The following is a 19,172-nucleotide window of genomic DNA, read 5'->3' on the forward strand; positions in this document are numbered from 1 at the left end:
TTGTAAATTACATTTATAATAAAAAGGTAGCATTAAAGGAGACAAGAAAATTTACTATTATTATATTCAACAAAGGGCCCTTTATATTCTCTACTCACCTATTAAAAATATAATAAAAATTAATATTTTATGACATTATTATTTTTTATTACTTTTATATATAATGATAATAATAATAATTAATATTATTACTATGTAATAATGTAGAGATTCGAATTTATTATCATCATTATTAAAATTTAAAAAAAAGTACTAATGCATTACATCCCCCTCCTACGTGTTATTTACAGTACATACCACCATAATAATAAATAATAATTAAAATATGAATTATTAAGCTATTTATACAGAGAAAAATTATCAATTTTTTTTTGTAAACTCTTCCATTTTATTTTATAAAAATAAAATAAAAAACAACCATTAATTATTCATTATTGTGTTATATTATAGTTGTTCTTTGAGCGACAATTTTATTTTATAATATATATTAAAAATAATTAATATATTTTATTTCTTTTAAAATAAATTTATAACCAAAAAATAAAATAATTCAATATTGGGTTTTTCTTCATCCCATGGTAATATTAATCTAAATTCTAGGCCAAAAATTTTTCTAGGTAATTTTAAATTGTATACTAATTGAATGATAATTATATCATATATTTTTTAATAAAGATTTTGACATAATAATGAATATTATATTATAATAGGGTCACTGTCCTTGTTCGATTTATTTATTTTAAATTAAAGTTTTAATTAGTAGATGAATCTGTAAAAAAAAGAAGAGATGAAAAGATTCATTAAGTCCAACGTCGTTTATAAAATTTAAATGGGATTCTTAATTCAGAGAAAAATTAGAAATTAAATTTATTAGGGAAAAATGCATAACATGATAAATACGAATTCCTTTAGTATTTTTCAGAGACCTGCAGAGGTATCATGCATTGCCGGGTCCGGCCCGGGTTTTTTTTAAAAAGAATTTTCAGACCCGACCAGGATTTTTTTTAAAATATATTATATTAATTTTTGATTTTTTTATAGATAAAAGCGATTATTTGATTTTAAAATATTTTTAATTTCAAGAAGAGAATTTGCATTGTTCAATTTAATAACTGCTATGAAACAAAACAATTAATAACTGCCCTGATTTCAGGGCTCCAGTAATTTTACTATGTATACGGGAAAAAAAATATATATTATATATATACCTGAATCCAAAAAGTATTGCTAATGTAAAGGATTGTGTCCAAAACTATTCTTAAAAAAAAATTCGAAAAGTTACAAAACTTCGCAAATTTTAAATATGAATTTGTTGCGCTAAATTTTTCTTTTGAAATTTTTTTTTGACACATTTTTAAATTTAAAATGGCTTATTTATTGATTTTCCTTAAAAGTTTCGAAAGTTTGTAAATTATTGATAGTATTAAAAATTATCTTTTAATAATTTTGTCGCTTAGGTCATCGAAGTTCTCTACATTTTTAAAGTGTCTTTGTTTAAATTTATACTATAAATTTAGCTTAGAAACATTGTATAATGTTGTATATAACATATTTCTATTTGTGTGTGAGTATGGAAATCACAAAAACGACAAAAGTTTATAAAACAACAGAACAAACGAGTTAAACTTATATGTCTGCTGTTAAATTATAATTTCTTAATCTGTATCTTAAATACAAATATCCGGAATGTATTTTGCTATTACACCTGTATCTATAGTATCTACTAAATAATTCGAATATTATATCTATGATGTTAAGATTCCATTTTGGCATGCTTACCTTATATACCGGGTAACGTTGCTAAAAGTAAAAGAGAACATTAGATTTTTATAAATTTTGTAGAAAGATAGTTAAGTTTCTTCAGCATAAATTTATCACATATATAGGGTTATTCCTTACCTTACCAATATGAAATGGTCCTTAAAGTCATAGTATTTTAACACTAGTTCTTTCGAATGAAAACACTATTTATGTTTTTGCAAATTAATAGAACTACACTTGACATAACGCCATCGGAATAAGAATATTTATTGAAATTAAGATTATTTTTCTTCTTGGAAATAAAAAAAACTGGAATGCCGCAACAGTAATTGGCGGGAATTTCCTAAACATTGGAAGAAAACTAAACAAATGTATTCTGGTTCAACTGGATTGAAGAAAATATTTTATATGTTTGAGAATTCTCTCCCTATAAATCGCGAATAATTGTGGGCATGTCGTATATAAAAAAAGAATTTGGCTTAAAATTAAAAGTTCAAAAAATAATGAAGAATCGAGATATGTATTTTCTATTAAAACCTTTGAAAATTCTGATTTATCGAAATAAGGGTATAGCGATGTCAAGCTCAAGCTTTATACCACCAGAGGGCTGCAAGTGGCAAAACTCTCAGACCCGCCCCGGCCTTGTAGGAATTTATTTTTTGACCGGCCCGTTTTAGATTTTTCACTAAGGTTGTCAGGCCCGGTTTAATTTTAAACCAAAATATATGTTTGTTGAACACCAAAATAAAAATTATTTGTGATCTTGGAGAGTAGTTAAATCAAAAACACTGCACTTTATGGATTAGAACTTCTGTGAAATATCCGAATTCATCAAATATGTATTTACAAAAAAAATTTTGTCCGGGCCTGGCCCAAAAAAAGATTTTCGACGTTACTCACGGCCCATCATATATTGCAGACCACTATCTGAATACATAAAATATTTCATAAAAATGCGAGACGAAATAGGTTTTCAGGATGAAATACGTTTTTCGTTACAAGCCGTGACCTATTAAGGGATACCGTTTTAGGGATAAAACGGGCCCCAAAGTTTTTTTTTAAAAAAAAATTGCATAAGTTCTCAAAAAACAACGAACAAAATGTCGCGATTTTCCCAGCGAGACTTTTTAACTATTCATTTTTGTTTTATACAAATTCTGTTTATTCTTCTCATCAAACACGTAAGACATTGATATGATATATGATTATACATCTGGTACATAAAGTGTACTTCCATATAACATTTTCGTATTGGGCCTTATTTTCAAGCATATAAGAGAAAAGGGAGATTGATGTAGGTTTGGGGGGGGGGGGGGGGGGTTGTATTTTTTCTTCAAGTCGTAGGAAGGTTAGGGAAATATTTGAAACTTAAATAGTTTATAGCACGTGTTACCTATTCATTCGCTGAATCCCGCAAAATCATGTTTTTTTTCAAAACATGTTTTATATGATTTAGTTTAAAATTTGCCAAACCCGTGATCATTATGAAGCAAAATTGGCACAGAAGTTTGGAGATCTATTTACGAAATCTCAAGGTTTAAGCAATATTTCTGGCTAAAATATTGAGTTAGCCATTTTTAAAAATCGGCTCAAATGGAGCGATTTTAAACTTTCTCGAAATCTATTTATTGGGATTTCAAAGCTAATAGTTTCATTTATTTTTTGTTACCCTTTAGAATGGTTAATCACATATTTACATTTGTAAAAGATTTTAAAAAGAATAAAATAAATATATTTGAAATCTTTTTTTTTTAGTCAATGATACAATTAGTTATGTTAGGTTTACATTTACACACTTTTATGTGATGAATGTTTGGGGAAAAAATTGGAATGTGTCCTATGTTCCTAACGTGCCGCGGTTTCTCTTATGTTTAGGTTTGAACATCTATTAGCGAAATCTCCAGGCTTGGGCATTGTTTTTTCTTATTAAAATATTGAGTTAGCCGTTTTTAAAAAATCGGCTCAAATCGAGCCGTTTAACAATTCGTAACCTTAAATCTTCGTCGAAATGTAAAATATAATGTAAAAAGCGTAGAGTAAAATCAAATATTTAGTTTCGTTTAATTATTTGATAGTACAATAATTGGGAGCTATGTTAAAGCTAACTTTACCTAAACCCGGGTGTATAAGTGATAATCAATATATTTAGCTATCAGAATATTAAAGTCTAGTTAGTTAGAAGAAAAGACTGGAATCCTCGTACCGACTATTATTAGTCATACGCAGTGCCGATAGGGGGGGGGAGTCATAGATTTCGAAATTCAATTCTGGATACCCTACCGGTTACAAGTATATTATAGACAAAATAATCTGGTCAACACCACTTCAACTTCTATAAACAGCATTATAGCGAAAAATCTTAAATTGCTCTTAAAAATAAAATAGTAAAAAAAATATAAGTAATTTTTAGATATAAATGAAGAAAATTAAAGATTATATATACAATTAAATTTCATTTGAATTTTGCTAACTCATTTTACCTTATCAGCGTTTGAAAAATATTTATGCCACCAGTTATATCGATTTTGTCTCACCATCATGATAGCGTTATCTATCGTATACTAGACACATTGTAAAATTTAGGAAGGCAAGGTGGCTCATCTACCACATAATCTTATGATACAGAATTGATATTGTCATTTTAAAAAAAAATTAATTAATTATAAAATAGTTTTATTTATATAACCTTTTTAAAAAAAACCCAGAATTTGAGATGTGAATATGATGATACCTTTAATTATTTTTAAAGAAAAAAAAAGGATAACTTTTCACACTGTTGCTTACTTAAAGACAACGATCGGTGATTACGATTTCAATTAAAATATCTTAATGACAGCACAACAAAAATGCTAGAAACCAGGCTGGCATATCTGGGGTTTAGAAGATTCTAGTTTTAGTTAATTTTATTGGTAAAAGATATCGAAGTTAAGCGGGCGAAGTATACAAAAAACAAGCATTTCGCGCACATTTTTTATAAACTTCGCCGTGTAACGCTAACTGTGAATGCAGGGGTTATTTAGTAGGCGGTTATAGAAATTCAATTTTTTTATAATTGCATTCGATAATATATTTTTTTTTCGCGGGAAAGTCTAGAGATAATGACGCCCTCTCTCCGACGGCCAATTTTTTTTAAAAAACATTTTAGGGCAATTTGTAAAGTAGGCCTTTTAAAATTCCCACAAATTTACCACAAAATCTTCCATATTATTTTTAAATTTCTTTGTTTGTTTTTGAAATGTTTTAATTTTTCTTTTTTAAGATTGTATCCAAAAAGCTGTTTAGAAAGTAAAATAAAATATTTAAAATCCAAAAAATTACGGAGAAAAAAAAGGTGTCTCATTTGTGTTGTGCTATTTTCGATTTGGTATATCTAATTGAAATCGAGAGAGCCATTTAAAAAAAAATTTTTTTTGAAAAAATCAACCACTTTGAAGGAATCAACGATTTCGAATTTGCAAAATAAAATTCTGCAGGTTTTTTTAAAATATTTTCCTTTTCTCCTAATCAATATATTTTTTAAAAAAAATAAGTACATAAATAAAAATCAAGGATGCCATCGGTGGATTTGGCCGAAAGCCGGGCAAAAGCGGACCACATGAGGGCATAATGGCCCAGCCCCAGATGAAAAATAATATCTGCCACAATTTAAATTTTTTTTATACACAGTAAAATCTGCACATTGTAGTGTTCTTCATAAAAACGTAATGAATTACTTCAACATTTTCCTTTTAGGTTTCAGTTTTCGATATTTTTAGCCCGGCCTTAAATTTTTTTTAACAGGTTTGTCTGGGTGGATTTTTAAGCTTTAGAAGAAGAAGAAAAAAATATTTCACATGCCAGACCCAACCAGAAAAAATGTGCGGGCTGGGGTTTTTGGCGGGGAAGATTTGAGTATCACCGAAATTAACTTAAATGGAAAGATATATCGATTATAGTGTTGTAAAACGACCCGAGCTACCCGATTATTATAAACGGTTAACTAGCATCTTTAGCCAAATCAAATGATATTCGACAGGCCAGGAAATTTTTCTTATAGGTGGCGGCAGGAAGGTTTGGACATTTATCAACAGGCGAAAGTCTTTATTTAGCCGCTTTAAAAAAATTAACTAAATCGATCCCGCTTAACCACACTAATCCATTATCATATTATAATGAATTTAAGCGATAAAATTAAAAAGTATTAAAGGGGGAAATATACCTATTTTATTCCCCCTCCCCTCAAGTAAAACTTCCTCGCTGCCACCCCTTAATTTTGGACATGTTATCGGAAATTAGCGGCGAAGTATAACGATATAAATATATAATTACATTCATTTGTATTACTTCGTTGCGAATTTTCGCGGTAATATCTATTGAATAAAAAGTTTTCGTTTTCTTCATAAAGATCATCATATTAAAATATAATGATGATTAAAAGAAAGGAATAACGAATTATTTCCACATTGCTCACCCTTTCTTTCTTTATAACGATTTTAACTTTGATAGGGTAAATTTTTCTTATAATTATTATATAAAATGAAAGAAATAGCCATATGGTTATAAAATTTTTTAGAAAATATAACACTTTATAATATAATCATCTACAATCATATTATATAATTTATCCAATAATATTATTTTTTTTATCCGCTTATGTTTTAATAAATAAATAGAAATAAAAATAATTATTTTAAAACGTAAATTCCGATAGATAAATATTTAAAAAAAACGCTTCGCCGATAATTTATCGATAAAAATATAATAATGGCAACTAAAGGGTTGATTACATCTCCCCACAACGATATAGACCATAATTTATCGCCGGATAATCGGCATCATTCCTTAAGCAACCACTCCAGCTTGAACCTGGTTTCCAACAATATCAGCAGCATAAAATCTGATTTCATTCAACAACACGCGTCCAAATCGCTCGAGGAAAATAATTTTACCGCTTACAACAATCACAACGAGGACGACGACAACAATAGCGTGCACTTGTTCAAGGATTGCTTGGAATCCGATCTAGCCACAAATCTGAACAACCTTTTGCATCCGCTTCAATACGGATCGTCCGGCCAGCACGATAAGAAAGAAATCTCGCTGTTCGATCAAGAAAAAGTTGACATGACTCTATTGGCCGAAGAATCGCCCGATCACATATATAACAGACTCGATAAGGATAACACTATACTCTGCCTGACTAACAACACGAGCCAATTACAAGAGCAACCGCTGTTGAATGGCGAGGCCACCCCTAAAAAATCGAGCAATATAAACTTGATAGGCAAACTTTGGAAGAAGCCTAAAAAGGGCGCAAATAATGGCGATAATTCCAAAGCTAGCGGGAATGATGCAGCATTGAATACCGAAAATTTAGACTTGGTGGTCAACAAAAATACGTCAAAATGTAAAGAAGATAAAAGAGTGAGCGAGAACGTTGAAAACACTAATAATTCTTGCGATACAGACCAGACCACGACTAAAGGTAACAACGGTAAGGTAAAAGTTGGAAAAGGGTTTCAGGCATCTTTAGTGGGCACGGCAAGAAACGTTTTCAACTTGGGCAAGGTGAATGCTTATGAAAGTGTTGAAACTGGGGAAGAAGATATCGTCAAAGACGGTCCAAGTAGCAGCAGCTCAGGGGACGTTGGTATGAGGGACAAAGACTCTGTTCAAATACTTTCGGAATGCTCGAATCCAAATTTTAGCGGCAATAACGACGGGGTCAACAAAACCGAAACATTCAAAAGTGAATTCAACAATGATCCATATTCGGCTGCAAACAGTTTAACCCGAGTATTTGGGGCTTCTTGTAAACGGAGTTTTTGGAAATGCGACCCCCATCATAATCAAAAAATGTCTATGAAGTTAGATCAGTTCGATAACGGTGATTCCAAAGACATCCCCGGCAAAACGCCTCATCGCGTATTCAATCATTTTACTTATTCCAAAATTAATAACGATGCGTTGAAGTCCGCCAACAATAAATTATCGCAACATCATTTCCTCGAGGTAAATATAGTATTCATTCATATGTACATTTTTTTTTGTAGCCTAATCTTTAGAAATTTATTATAATAATTATTAAGGTTGTAATTATTATTATAATTAAATTAACACGGCAAAATTGACAGTACCTAGTTTTGTAACTCATTGATTTATATTTAAAACCTTGCAGCATGGCTTGCACGGGCCGAAATTTTGTGGCCATACCCGGCCCAGGAATACGGGAAAATAATAAATTTAGGCTCGGCCCATTTCGCGGTCTAAAACAGTTTTTAATCTTACCCCAAGCTCGGTTCATAGTTGATAATAAAAACTTAGGTCGGCCCGGTCAGCAGTGAAGGTAAACAGTCAGGTTTTATTGGTATTTTTTGACCGACATCGGAGAGGATTGATCGACAAACCGGTCTTTCCGAAGACCGCAACTCGGATCGGTCTTTTAATTTTTCCGGTACTATAGAATTAAATTAGGGACTGCTCTAGACCGGTATATGTACACGACCTTGGCCAGTTTTTTTATACCATCTCTTTTTTTCATTAAGGACGATTTTTACTCCTGAAAATTTTGATTTAACATGAAATGCATTCCTGCCTGCTTCGCAAATTTTGATTTTTTTTTTCAAATTTTAAAATAGCCCTCAATAAATAATTTTTTGAGAGATTCTGAATCTTGGTACCGCATGCCATTATTCACTAACATGGGGAGGGGGGGGGTAAACAAATCAATCCAGTCATCTCAGATAGGGTACATCGGCGGGTAACTCTCTTAGTTAACGTACTGTCACAGTTAGCAAGAATTCGCTGCGAGGAATAAAAAATACAGAATGATTTGTATAGTTCTCCACTATTTCGCTCAAATTGTAAATGAGGGGGTTAATCTAGAAAAAAAAACTGAAGAACCCATAAAAAGCATTTAAAATTTTTACTTGGATTAAAATCGAAATTCAAATTTTGGTTAAACCGAGCAAACCTTTGTCTTAAATCATTCTAAAAATTATAAACTATCGGATGCCTGCATATGGACCGCCTGCCCCATGACCATGAGTTGGGCAGAAAAAATTAAAAATAAGATCTAGCCAGGATGACCAAACCTTCTATTCCATTTTTTTAAATCAAATTTTAATTATGTTTTGACTAGCTTAAATTGTTATTTATTTTCTATCTTTCTTAATCAAATATAGCATCATTTTTGTAAAACTTAATTATAGTGACTATTTATTTTTTAAAATGGTATTCATTTTGAATACTAAGTAAAGTGAGTATAGCTAAAATAAATAATATATCAACAGAGATTCTGAAAATCACAAAAGTTTCAGGGGCCCGACCAGGACCATTGGAATTTTAGGTAATGCCCAAACCTTGAAAATTTTTTTTTTACTAAGGTAGTCCGGCCTGGTTTTTAACTTCTTTTTTTAAAAAATACATTGTATTTGGGTCGATTTTTAAAAACGACCCGATTATAGTGTTGTTAAAGGGCTAGTTTTAAGCCGATTTTTTAAAACAGCTAACTCAATATTTTACCCAAAATAATATTGACCTAAGCCTAGATATTTCGATATTATATGTCTAGACCTTTGTTCCTTCGATGAGCGAAATTTTCAGGCCCTGTGTATAACATTTTTCTGGACGAAATTTTGAGTAAGTCGTTTTTAAAATCGGCTTAAAACGAGCCGTTTAACAACACTAACCCGATTAAGATCTTCTAGTATTAACGAAAGCCTGGAAATTTTGGTTCATAGACGGGCAGAAAGGTTTGGACCTCTATTTGCCAAATCTCGAGGCTTACATTATTTTATTTTGGCTAAAATCTTGATTGGGCCATTTTTAAAAATCTACTACATTTCATTGAACACCATAATAGACAACATTTAAAATCTTGAGGAGCTTTTTAATTCTAAAAACACTACTTTGTGGCGGACTATGTAAAATATCAGAATTCATCGAATATGCAAAAAAAATATATTTCAGAACCCGGCCTATCAGGGCATTGCGGATCTCTTATCAAATGCATTTGGCAAACGGCAATATTAGTATTTTTTAAAAAAAAATGTATTACGTTCATTTGTGTAAAGGAAGCATGTTGTGCTTAAATGAATTATTGTTTAAACTATTTACTGAAAGATGAAACACTGATAATCTATCTTTAAAAAAAACAAACTAACCCGGGTCCATATATTTTTTTTATATTAATCATAGAAGTTTTTCTTAGGGGCGGCAGAGTAAAAATAAAACTTTGGCCCACACAATTTTATATATAGAAAATGGCCAAATCCAATCAATCTTATTTAACAATGTCCTTTACCAGCATTAGGCTTGCTAAATGGACTCACCTATGAAGTACGAGAACTTTTTTTTTCCAGCTTAATAGTCACGATTAGGTCTGGACGCTAACTTTAAAACGCCTTCAATATTAAAAAATAGTGCACGCCTTTTAAAAGAGTTGACCAGGCCTTAAACCGTTAATCAGCTTATATTTAGAAGCTGCGCCGATAGCTATTTTTTTGGATAAAACTCGGATACCTCATATTAAAGTCATCCTTACATGCTATTTATTCAATATTAACAAAACGTAACTACAATCTATGAAACATTTAACGTTAATACCTTAGTTAAAATTATAATTAGACGCGTGTGTGTACTGATATATACTGAATAGTTAAAGAAGTTTTTAAACCCGGTTATGCATATCAAGTTGATATCAACTAATAACCGATATTGGCCGATCCGATTTTTTAAATAATATAATTAAGATTAAACGATAGTAACCGATAACCGATATTTTTAAGATCAACTGATCGAGCTGATCTTAAATTCCATAATACAATTTTTTTGATGTAAAAAGGGTTCATTATCTTTTAATATTATATAGGGAAAAAAGGCAAACTTTCAGAGCTTATAAAAATTTATTATTTTCTTCAAACGAATTTATAATTTCTTAACAAAAATATTAAAAAAAATGTAATTTAAAAAAAATTATTATATTTATATTATAAATTTGTATTTGTACTCCAATAGGAAAACATGAAAATTTGTTTGTAAAAGAGATTATAAAATTTTTTTTAATCTTTTTTCTTTACAAAAAAAATTTTTTTTTCTTTAATTTAGGGTAATAATGAGTTTAAATATTTTTTAAAAAAATTGAATTAAATCATTAAAAAAGGTTAAATGGCAAATAAACGAAAATTATAAGCTCATTTATACAAAGAATTTGTCATATCAACTTGAAAGAAGAGGGGGGGGATTAAAAGAATAATTATTTTTTTTTAAAAAAAAGAAAAAATTATGAATGAATGATTATCTTGAATCTTAAATCGATCGTATTTGCGTACACGAATTAGTGGTTAATAATTAACAATTAAATATAGTAAATTAATTTTTTTTATTTTATTTAATATACATTATTCTTAACATGCCATCTAATCACTACATTTTTTTAAGACATATTAATGATGTTGACATTGGTAACCTGATAACCCCGGATAAAAAAAACACCTGTATTGAAATACCCCTATTTTAATAAGATATTTTAAAATGGTTAACATAGGGTATATTTATATTGGTGAAGTAGGGGATTAATTAATAATACAATTATGGCAATAATATGCTGATTGCATATTGATGTAGAAAACTCATTCGAACTTCCTCCAAGTTTAAGATAAGTAATTTTAAGGATTCGATATAAAAAAACTTTTTAAAAATTAAAATAAGATATTATCTGACCTCAGGGCCATAACCACTACCAGATCCGGACCCCCCCCCCTTGCTCAACAAAATATTGATTATTTTTGCAATTTTCATACACTTAGAAGTGAATTGTAATAAAAGTAATATAATATATTATACATAAATTAACAACCTATTGTATTATAACATATTGCATAAATTATAAATATTACATCATTAGTCTTATTTATTAGCTAATTTATATTTCAAACTGCTTATTCATTATAAAAATGGCGAAAAGTGATCGAAATGTGGCAAAAAATTAGCCATCAACCCTACCCCTCCCCCCCCCCTCTTTCGGAAAAATCTCCAGTTCCAATCCATCTCACTTTCATTATCTAATTATTCATGCAGGCCTCTTTAAATGATTTCGTTCCATACTATACTCTATAATAATTAGAATTTGTTGTCAGAATTTTAATTATAATAAAAAATAATACATGGCCTCCTCTCCTATTTTGAGTCGCTTACTACAAATAGATCTTATATTTATAAAAATGTATAAAGTTTTAGTAAAAATATAATGTTCAAATCCCCACTCACTCCCCCATTCAGCCATAAAAGACAAAATTAGCCATAAAAAGCTATCACACGACACGATTTTAACTACATCGATATGTATATTATTCGTATGAATTCGATTTGAAAATTCAATTCTTTAAAAATATTTTTTTAAAAAAAGTGAAAAAAATAATAAGTTCTACAAGGAATATGTGATATACTTATAAGTTATAAGAATCATTTATGAGATAATATTTTTTTTCCTTAAGCGTTCGAATCGAATAATTTTGTTATTCATATTAGAATAATCCGTTTTAAGTATAAACGATTGTAGACATCATCCCGCCGTGAAACGATGAGATACATATTTTTTTTATAAAAGTAACTGTGTGCAGAAACCTTATGCTTCGAATAAAAGGGCATAAATTCTAACATTGTAAATTATTTTATTTGTTAACATTTTTTTAAAATATATTCATTTGAATCTTTATCGAGGAAAATTACAATTGTATTTTTTTTCATTCCCCGCCAAAAAATGGTATAATTTTAAAAATCCGGGCTGGGCCTAGCTTAAAAATATAAAAAAATAAATAATTCTGGCTGGGCTTAACCGGTTTAGACTTTAGAAAGAAAGGGAAAGAAAGATATATAATAATAATATTAATACTAACTAAATATCTAAAAATATTATTCCGACTTTTAACTTTACCACCAAAGGCATTTAATATTGTCTAATACCGACAATTCATTCATTAATATGCATTTTGAAGTGTTTTTTGAACTCAAAATCAGCTTGTGGAGGAACCCACTACATTTTGTTTTCCCCATATTGGTATTTTTTTTTATATAAATAAATGATAATCTATAATTTATTTAAAAATTATAATGTATCTTACATGAGATACAAAAATGGCCTGTCATCAGCTGATTTGTATTGTTGCACATTTTAATTAAATGAATCGTCAGCACTCTTCTAATTCTAAGTAGTATCTATAACATGTAGTGTTGTTAAACGGCTCGTTTTGAGCCAATTTTTAAAAACGGCTAACTAAATACTTCATCCAGAGAAATATTATGCAAGCCTGAAGATTTTGCTCTTAGAAGGAACAAAGTTCTATACATATATTATCGAAATCTCGAGGTTTAGGACATATTTTTCTGGCCAAAATATTGAGTTAGCCATTTTAAAAAATCGGCTCAAAACGAGCCGTTTAACAACACTAATAACATGTGAATGATGCTTTACTTATTAATGGTTATTTCCTCATCCCATTAACCCTGCATCATTTATAATCTTTTTTTAAAAAATAAATATTAACAATTAACGCCATATTTCAACTGTCTTTGGACACGGAAAAAAAAATATATGGGACGGAGGCTTCACACTTTCTAGTGATGACAGCTACTGTTAGACATTTTTTAAATGTAACATACCACATTTATATTGCCAATAAAACAAATTAGAATTATTGTCGGGTTCATTTGATTGTCCCGAAAGAATAACCGAGAACAACTAATGGATCGATTCTAAATATAAGTTAACCATATTTTTATTGGATGTTATAATTGAAATTTATGAGGGCTTATCAAAAAGTGATTTCGCTGATTTTTAAGAAATTAGCTAAATCGAGGGTTATGTAAGGATCACTTAAAATTATGGTCATTAATCCCAAAATAACTCCGAAAAGTCTTCCCCAGTAATACCGAACATATAACCAAATATTTATAAGTGTTTTTTTTCTTTTAAAATATGTATTAAGCCTTCTTATTATATATATATGTTAGCGTCGATATGTTATTTTTAAGCGCTTTATTCTAAAAAAAAAATTAATTGTATTCCAACATGTTTGAACACCTATCCTATGAATTGTAGACAATTTTTCCCTATAACTTTGAGTCATTTTAAATTTATATTTAAAAAAACCTGTGGAAAAAATGAATATAAATTGTATTAAGTTCAAAGGTTCTTAGCAAAATTGTTCTAGAAATTCATAGAATAGGTATTCCAAATATGATGGAATACATTTCCGGCTAAAATCAGAATGATTTAAAGTGGAAAAAAAAATAACACATTGACACTAACATAATGTATGATACGAAAAATAGAGTGGGAAGGGAAGGAGGAAGGACATCCTCATATAAATTATTCATATTATGCATTCATTTAAACATTTTAAATCGAAGTGAGCGAAGAGAGAGAAAGAAAAAGCAGCCTTATAATAATAATAATAAATTCTTTCCCTAATATATGCGTGATATATATATTTAAAAAAAATTCTCTTTCACCTTAGTCGCCTCTTCCCGCGTTTATTACCTTATTTCATATATTCTCTTTTTATACTATAAATCAAAAATATTATTATTATTTCAAAAATTAAAGTTTATCTCTTTTTATTTTTTATATTTTTAGTAGAAAAAAGTATACAAAAATATATATATAATTTTTTTGGTTTTGATGTAGAGATGTGAAAAAAAAAAATTTTTTTTTGTGTTTTGTATAAATTAAAATGATAGTAAAAAAAATAACCTCAATAATATAATAATTTAAAGTTATACAATTTTAGAAAAAAATATAAAAAGGTATAAAAAAATGAAGAAGAAGACAACATAATAAATATTGTATTTATAGTCATCGTTTATATATAATATATTGATGATATTATGGCCGATAAATGTAAATTTTATGTAATGTGTTTTGTAATGTAATAATGATAAATATATAGTAAAAAAAAATCATTGAAATTGAATATTTAAATATAAAAATAATGATGAATTAACTAACGCGTATCCTTGAACTCTCAGAAATTTGTTTATTTTTAGTGAATTAGCAATACTCGATAATCAAAAACCGAAAGAATCTCATGAAGCTATTTTCTTCTGAAAGGCCATTAAAATGTATAGATTATTAGTGTTCTGACTAAAATAAAAATTTTAATAAGTAATCAGATTGGATTCGATTTAGGTTAGGGTTATCAGGTCTATCACTCAAAAACTAACATAATTTGTGAAATTTTCCATAAATATATCATCAATCTAATCATTTTGACTTGGTGATCATGTTTAGTATGTAGTAGCTTATTTATCAAACATGCTAAAATGATTTAACACCCGGAACCTCACTGCCATCCCACCCCTTTTGAAAACTTCTCTAATTAATTTAAGATGATTTTTTTTAAAAAATAATTTAACTAATTAATAATATCCTGAAGTTATATATTTTTTTAAAATATATTATTGAATTTTAATAATCGGAAGTTACTAAGCCGTGAATAAATCAATTAACGCAAATGGAATATATATATATTTATTATAAATGGTAACATGTGGCCAATACATACGATATATGTTCTTGGGCATTTTATATTTTAATGTTGTATTTATATTCACTAACCAAACCACTAATATATTTTTTTTCCCCACATGTGCTTTCATCATTGTATTCATTTTTTTTATATATCGCAATCACATCCAGTCATCATTTGGTATTGTTCCAAATATATGTATATATCGTAGTATGAAAATATATACCATATACATAATGTAATATGTGAAGTGAATGTATTAAATGTAAACTATGTAGTTAGTGGTTAATTTTATAAATTATATACTTTACTTGGAAAATGTGCTTTACTCAATAGGATTAGAAAATCATTTTTAATTTAAAATCCCGAATAAAGCTTAATATTAAAAAGGTTTTTATTTAAAATTGAATTTAAAGCTTTTTATTCAAATTGAAAGGTCTATCTGATTTTAAGATAAATTTTTTTTAAAGAAAAATAATACTTTATACAAAATTTTCCAACTCAACTAAAAAATAAAATTAAACATTTGATTAATTGGGAAATAATTAGTATTTTTGGGGGGTTAGAAAAAAAAATCGCTAAAAATGATTATTTTAAAAAAAACTTTTATGTCAATATTATCAAATTTGACCTCCTTCTTTATCAAATATTTTACACAAGCCTAGAGATTTTGCTCATAGATGACAGAAATCTCCAAGCTTCCGTAATTTTTTGGCTATAAAATTGGATTTAGCCGTTTAACAACACCAATAGATATCATTTAAATTAATTAATACTGCTTTTAAAAATGGTCTAAACTGAAAATTATTTTTATTAGAGATGTGCAAAAGTAGATCCCAACCCGAAAAAAAAATTCGGGCGAGTTGGGACTGGAATTTTTTTTAAAATTTATCACCTTTTTGTTGAATTTTTTGTGTAAAAAATATTTGATTTTATTTATAGAATAATATCTTTTATTTTTAATTATAAAAATTAATTTCTATATTTAAATAAATTCGGGCCGGGCTTGAAAATTAGGCCCGACGCAGAACATTAAAACTATAGATTTATTTATCATTATTTTTGTTTATAATATTTTATTATAATTGTGTTATGGTACACCACAGGTGCTACGAGACTATAAAAAAAAAATAATATATATAATTAATTTTTTATGTTTGCTCATTCAACGAATTCACTGGACCATAATGATTAATTTTTTATATATAAAAAAAATAGAACCATTTGTAAATTTATTAGTGTTATGGCTTACAAATTGAATTATCCTTTTTCTTCCCCATTAGTAATTAGTACATGATATAAAAGTTATAATCCAAAATTGGGAACTTTAATTAACAAATTAGCAATGTTAATAATATGGGATCCAGAGGAAATAGAACATTTTTTTTGTTGGGGAAGGGGGGGGGGGAGGTGGGGGTGTATTTGAAATTTAAGTGCAAAATTATAGTTTATAAAAAGTCAAACTATATTTTTTTATTATTATATTACGATTAATTTAATTATATTCGCCAACAAAATTTTCCCTAATATTATTTAACCGTGGCATGGCATTATAAATATATTATAATACTTTTGTCTGCATATTGTATTTACAATGTGGGTGTTGTTGTTATAACAGAAATATCTTCTCTTTTTTTTCAAACACTATATATTACAGATTAACTCTCCCCCCCTTTATCAATATTAAACAAAACAATAAACATTAAATTATATATTATTATTTTAAATATATATTTTTTTTTCCCTAACAATACACATTGAAACACCATCTTCTTTGCGTGATACTGACTGATAAAGTTATTATATTAATTTTTTTTTTTAAATAAAAATATTAAATTTTAATTAAATAAAAATTCAGGATTTATTTTGTGTAACATTTTTTAGATAATTCTATAAATAATTTTAAAATAACCAAATGTCTTTATTTTGATTTTTTTTAAAAAAATTTTTAGATTCCCGAAATGGAACAATTATTCACGGAACCAGATAATTATCACAGTTACGACTTGGTATGGAATACTTCGAAAGGGATTTTCAGTTTCGTTAGCCTGTTACTCTACAGAGTATTCACCGCCATTTTGGCCATTCCTTTAGCATTCATATGGGCACTGCTTATGACAATTTCTTGTATTTTGAACGTATGGTTCCTCGGACCAATCATAAGCTTTCTCTGCGTTTGGATGGAACTGTTACAACGCGTAAGTTTTTTTTTTTTACTTTTACAAATAACAAAAAGAAAATATTTCGGAAATAATTATTTTCAATTAATGAATATCTCTTAAAGAAATATATAATTTGTTTCTCTTTTTTTATGATATATAATTAATTATGATATGGATATATAAGGTATGTTGTATGTGTATCTTATCATTTGACAAATTGATTATATTCTATTAAAATGTAAACTATTTTCAAGCTACATTTTCGAACATCAAATTCAATAGATATAATTTTTTATTTTTGAATATGTTTTATAATAATTATCTAATGGTAACCTTTATATAAACAAATATCAGTAACGTTTATTTTTGTTTAAAAAATTAAATAGTAGATGTTATTCCCTATTGTAAATAAACCTATTTAAAAATTTAAACAATGAAATGATAAAATAATTATGATTTTGTTCCTAAAAAAATAAGTCACTCTTTTGCATGTATCTATTTTGTTTTTCAAAATTTTTTTTACTGTCATCAATAATGTAGAACATTAATATGTTCATGTTATTATGCATCACAGCAATAAGGATTATGATAAATGTAAAAATGAACCATTATTCCTATATTATTTTTAAGAAATCTTATATGTTTAGTATAAGGGCGGTTTATATAATATTATAAGAGTTTATCTCATTTATTTATCTATTGAAAATTTTCCTAGTTTACAATGATTTCATATTTAGAATAGGATTTTAATTTCGGTTTTATATCTTTGATGCCAATTATTATCAATTTTATCTTTCAAACATAACCCCCTCCATGCTTATTTAATTTACTATTCTTCATTCATTTTGATAACTAAGAAAATATAAGATAAGGATATTTGAAACTACGCTTGAAAATTCTTATTTTTATCATGTTAATTAGTTTTATGCAAATAATATATAAACACCCTTACAAATATTTACTCGGCTTATAACTTGTTCATTTTTATTTATTAATGCACAAACATTTCTTTTTTTTAAAGGTATGGTCAGCTTGTTGTAAGACCTTTATAACACCCATAGTTGAAGCATTTTGGGCCGGGAAATGGAATAATGCCGCCCATAACCCTAACTGCGTTCATTGTTGTAGCAAAGGTCCTCACCATGTTATCGATTTTGCCGGCAAGAATGGGGAAGTTAAAATGACCAATGGAAACGACCAAATTGCTGGGGGGAAAATTGGAGAAACCGAAATCAACCCTTAAATAAAAATTACTATTTTATTATGATTAATATTTTTCTTTTATATTTTTAACTGAATAAGATTGCTTATTTATTTATATAGTGTATATTTAAAAAAAAAAAAATTTTTTTCCTATAATCGCATTGTAATAAGTTCTAATAATCAGAAAATATTTTTGATACTACATATTAAATTGTATACTTGTATTTACGGCTTTTTCTATACCAAAGTTTATATATATTTTATATTTTTTTTACCGCAATTGAACAATATATTTTGTTATATGAACCTTTATAATAGGATTATATATTCTTTTCCCCCTTTAGTTTTCTCAAATTTTTATGCATTTTATAATACCAAAAAAATTTTTTTAACAAAATTATTGATATATTAATACCTTTAAAAATACTCTTCTAAATATTAGAAATAAATTCGTGATTTTTTTTATAAATATTTTTATAATTTTAATAGGGAAACAAGATCCAATTTTATGCAGGAATCATGAATCTCATTGTAATAT

At 27.9% G+C, this 19,172-nt stretch overlaps 1 protein-coding gene across 1 annotated transcript; it reads left to right on the plus strand.

Moving 5' to 3' along the window:
- The first annotated feature begins 522 nt into the window (after positions 1-522).
- Positions 523-18,905, plus strand: LOC135923801 (uncharacterized). The gene is made up of 4 exons (XM_065458748.1): positions 523-617; positions 6,452-7,752; positions 17,222-17,467; positions 18,453-18,905. The coding sequence occupies exons 2-4, from the start codon at positions 6,505-6,507 to the stop codon at positions 18,672-18,674; spliced, it is 1,716 nt and encodes a 571-aa protein (XP_065314820.1). The 5' UTR covers positions 523-617; positions 6,452-6,504; the 3' UTR covers positions 18,675-18,905.
- The last annotated feature ends 267 nt before the right edge of the window (positions 18,906-19,172 follow it).

This window comes from Gordionus sp. m RMFG-2023, chromosome 2 (genome assembly GCF_954871325.1).
Source record: "Gordionus sp. m RMFG-2023 chromosome 2, tfGorSpeb1-WG-v2, whole genome shotgun sequence".
Taxonomy (NCBI): domain Eukaryota; kingdom Metazoa; phylum Nematomorpha; class Gordioida; order Chordodea; family Parachordodidae; genus Gordionus; species Gordionus sp. m RMFG-2023.

Bases quoted from the DNA above. Each gene is read 5' to 3' on its own strand.
- LOC135923801 (XM_065458748.1), top strand. From the start codon at position 6,505: ATGGCAACTAAAGGGTTGATTACATCTCCCCACAACGATATAGACCAT. The intron at 7,753-17,221 runs GTAAATATAGTA...AAAAATTTTTAG, and splicing joins CGCAACATCATTTCCTCGAG to ATTCCCGAAATGGAACAATT. The intron at 17,468-18,452 runs GTAAGTTTTTTT...TTTTTTTTAAAG, and splicing joins GGATGGAACTGTTACAACGC to GTATGGTCAGCTTGTTGTAA.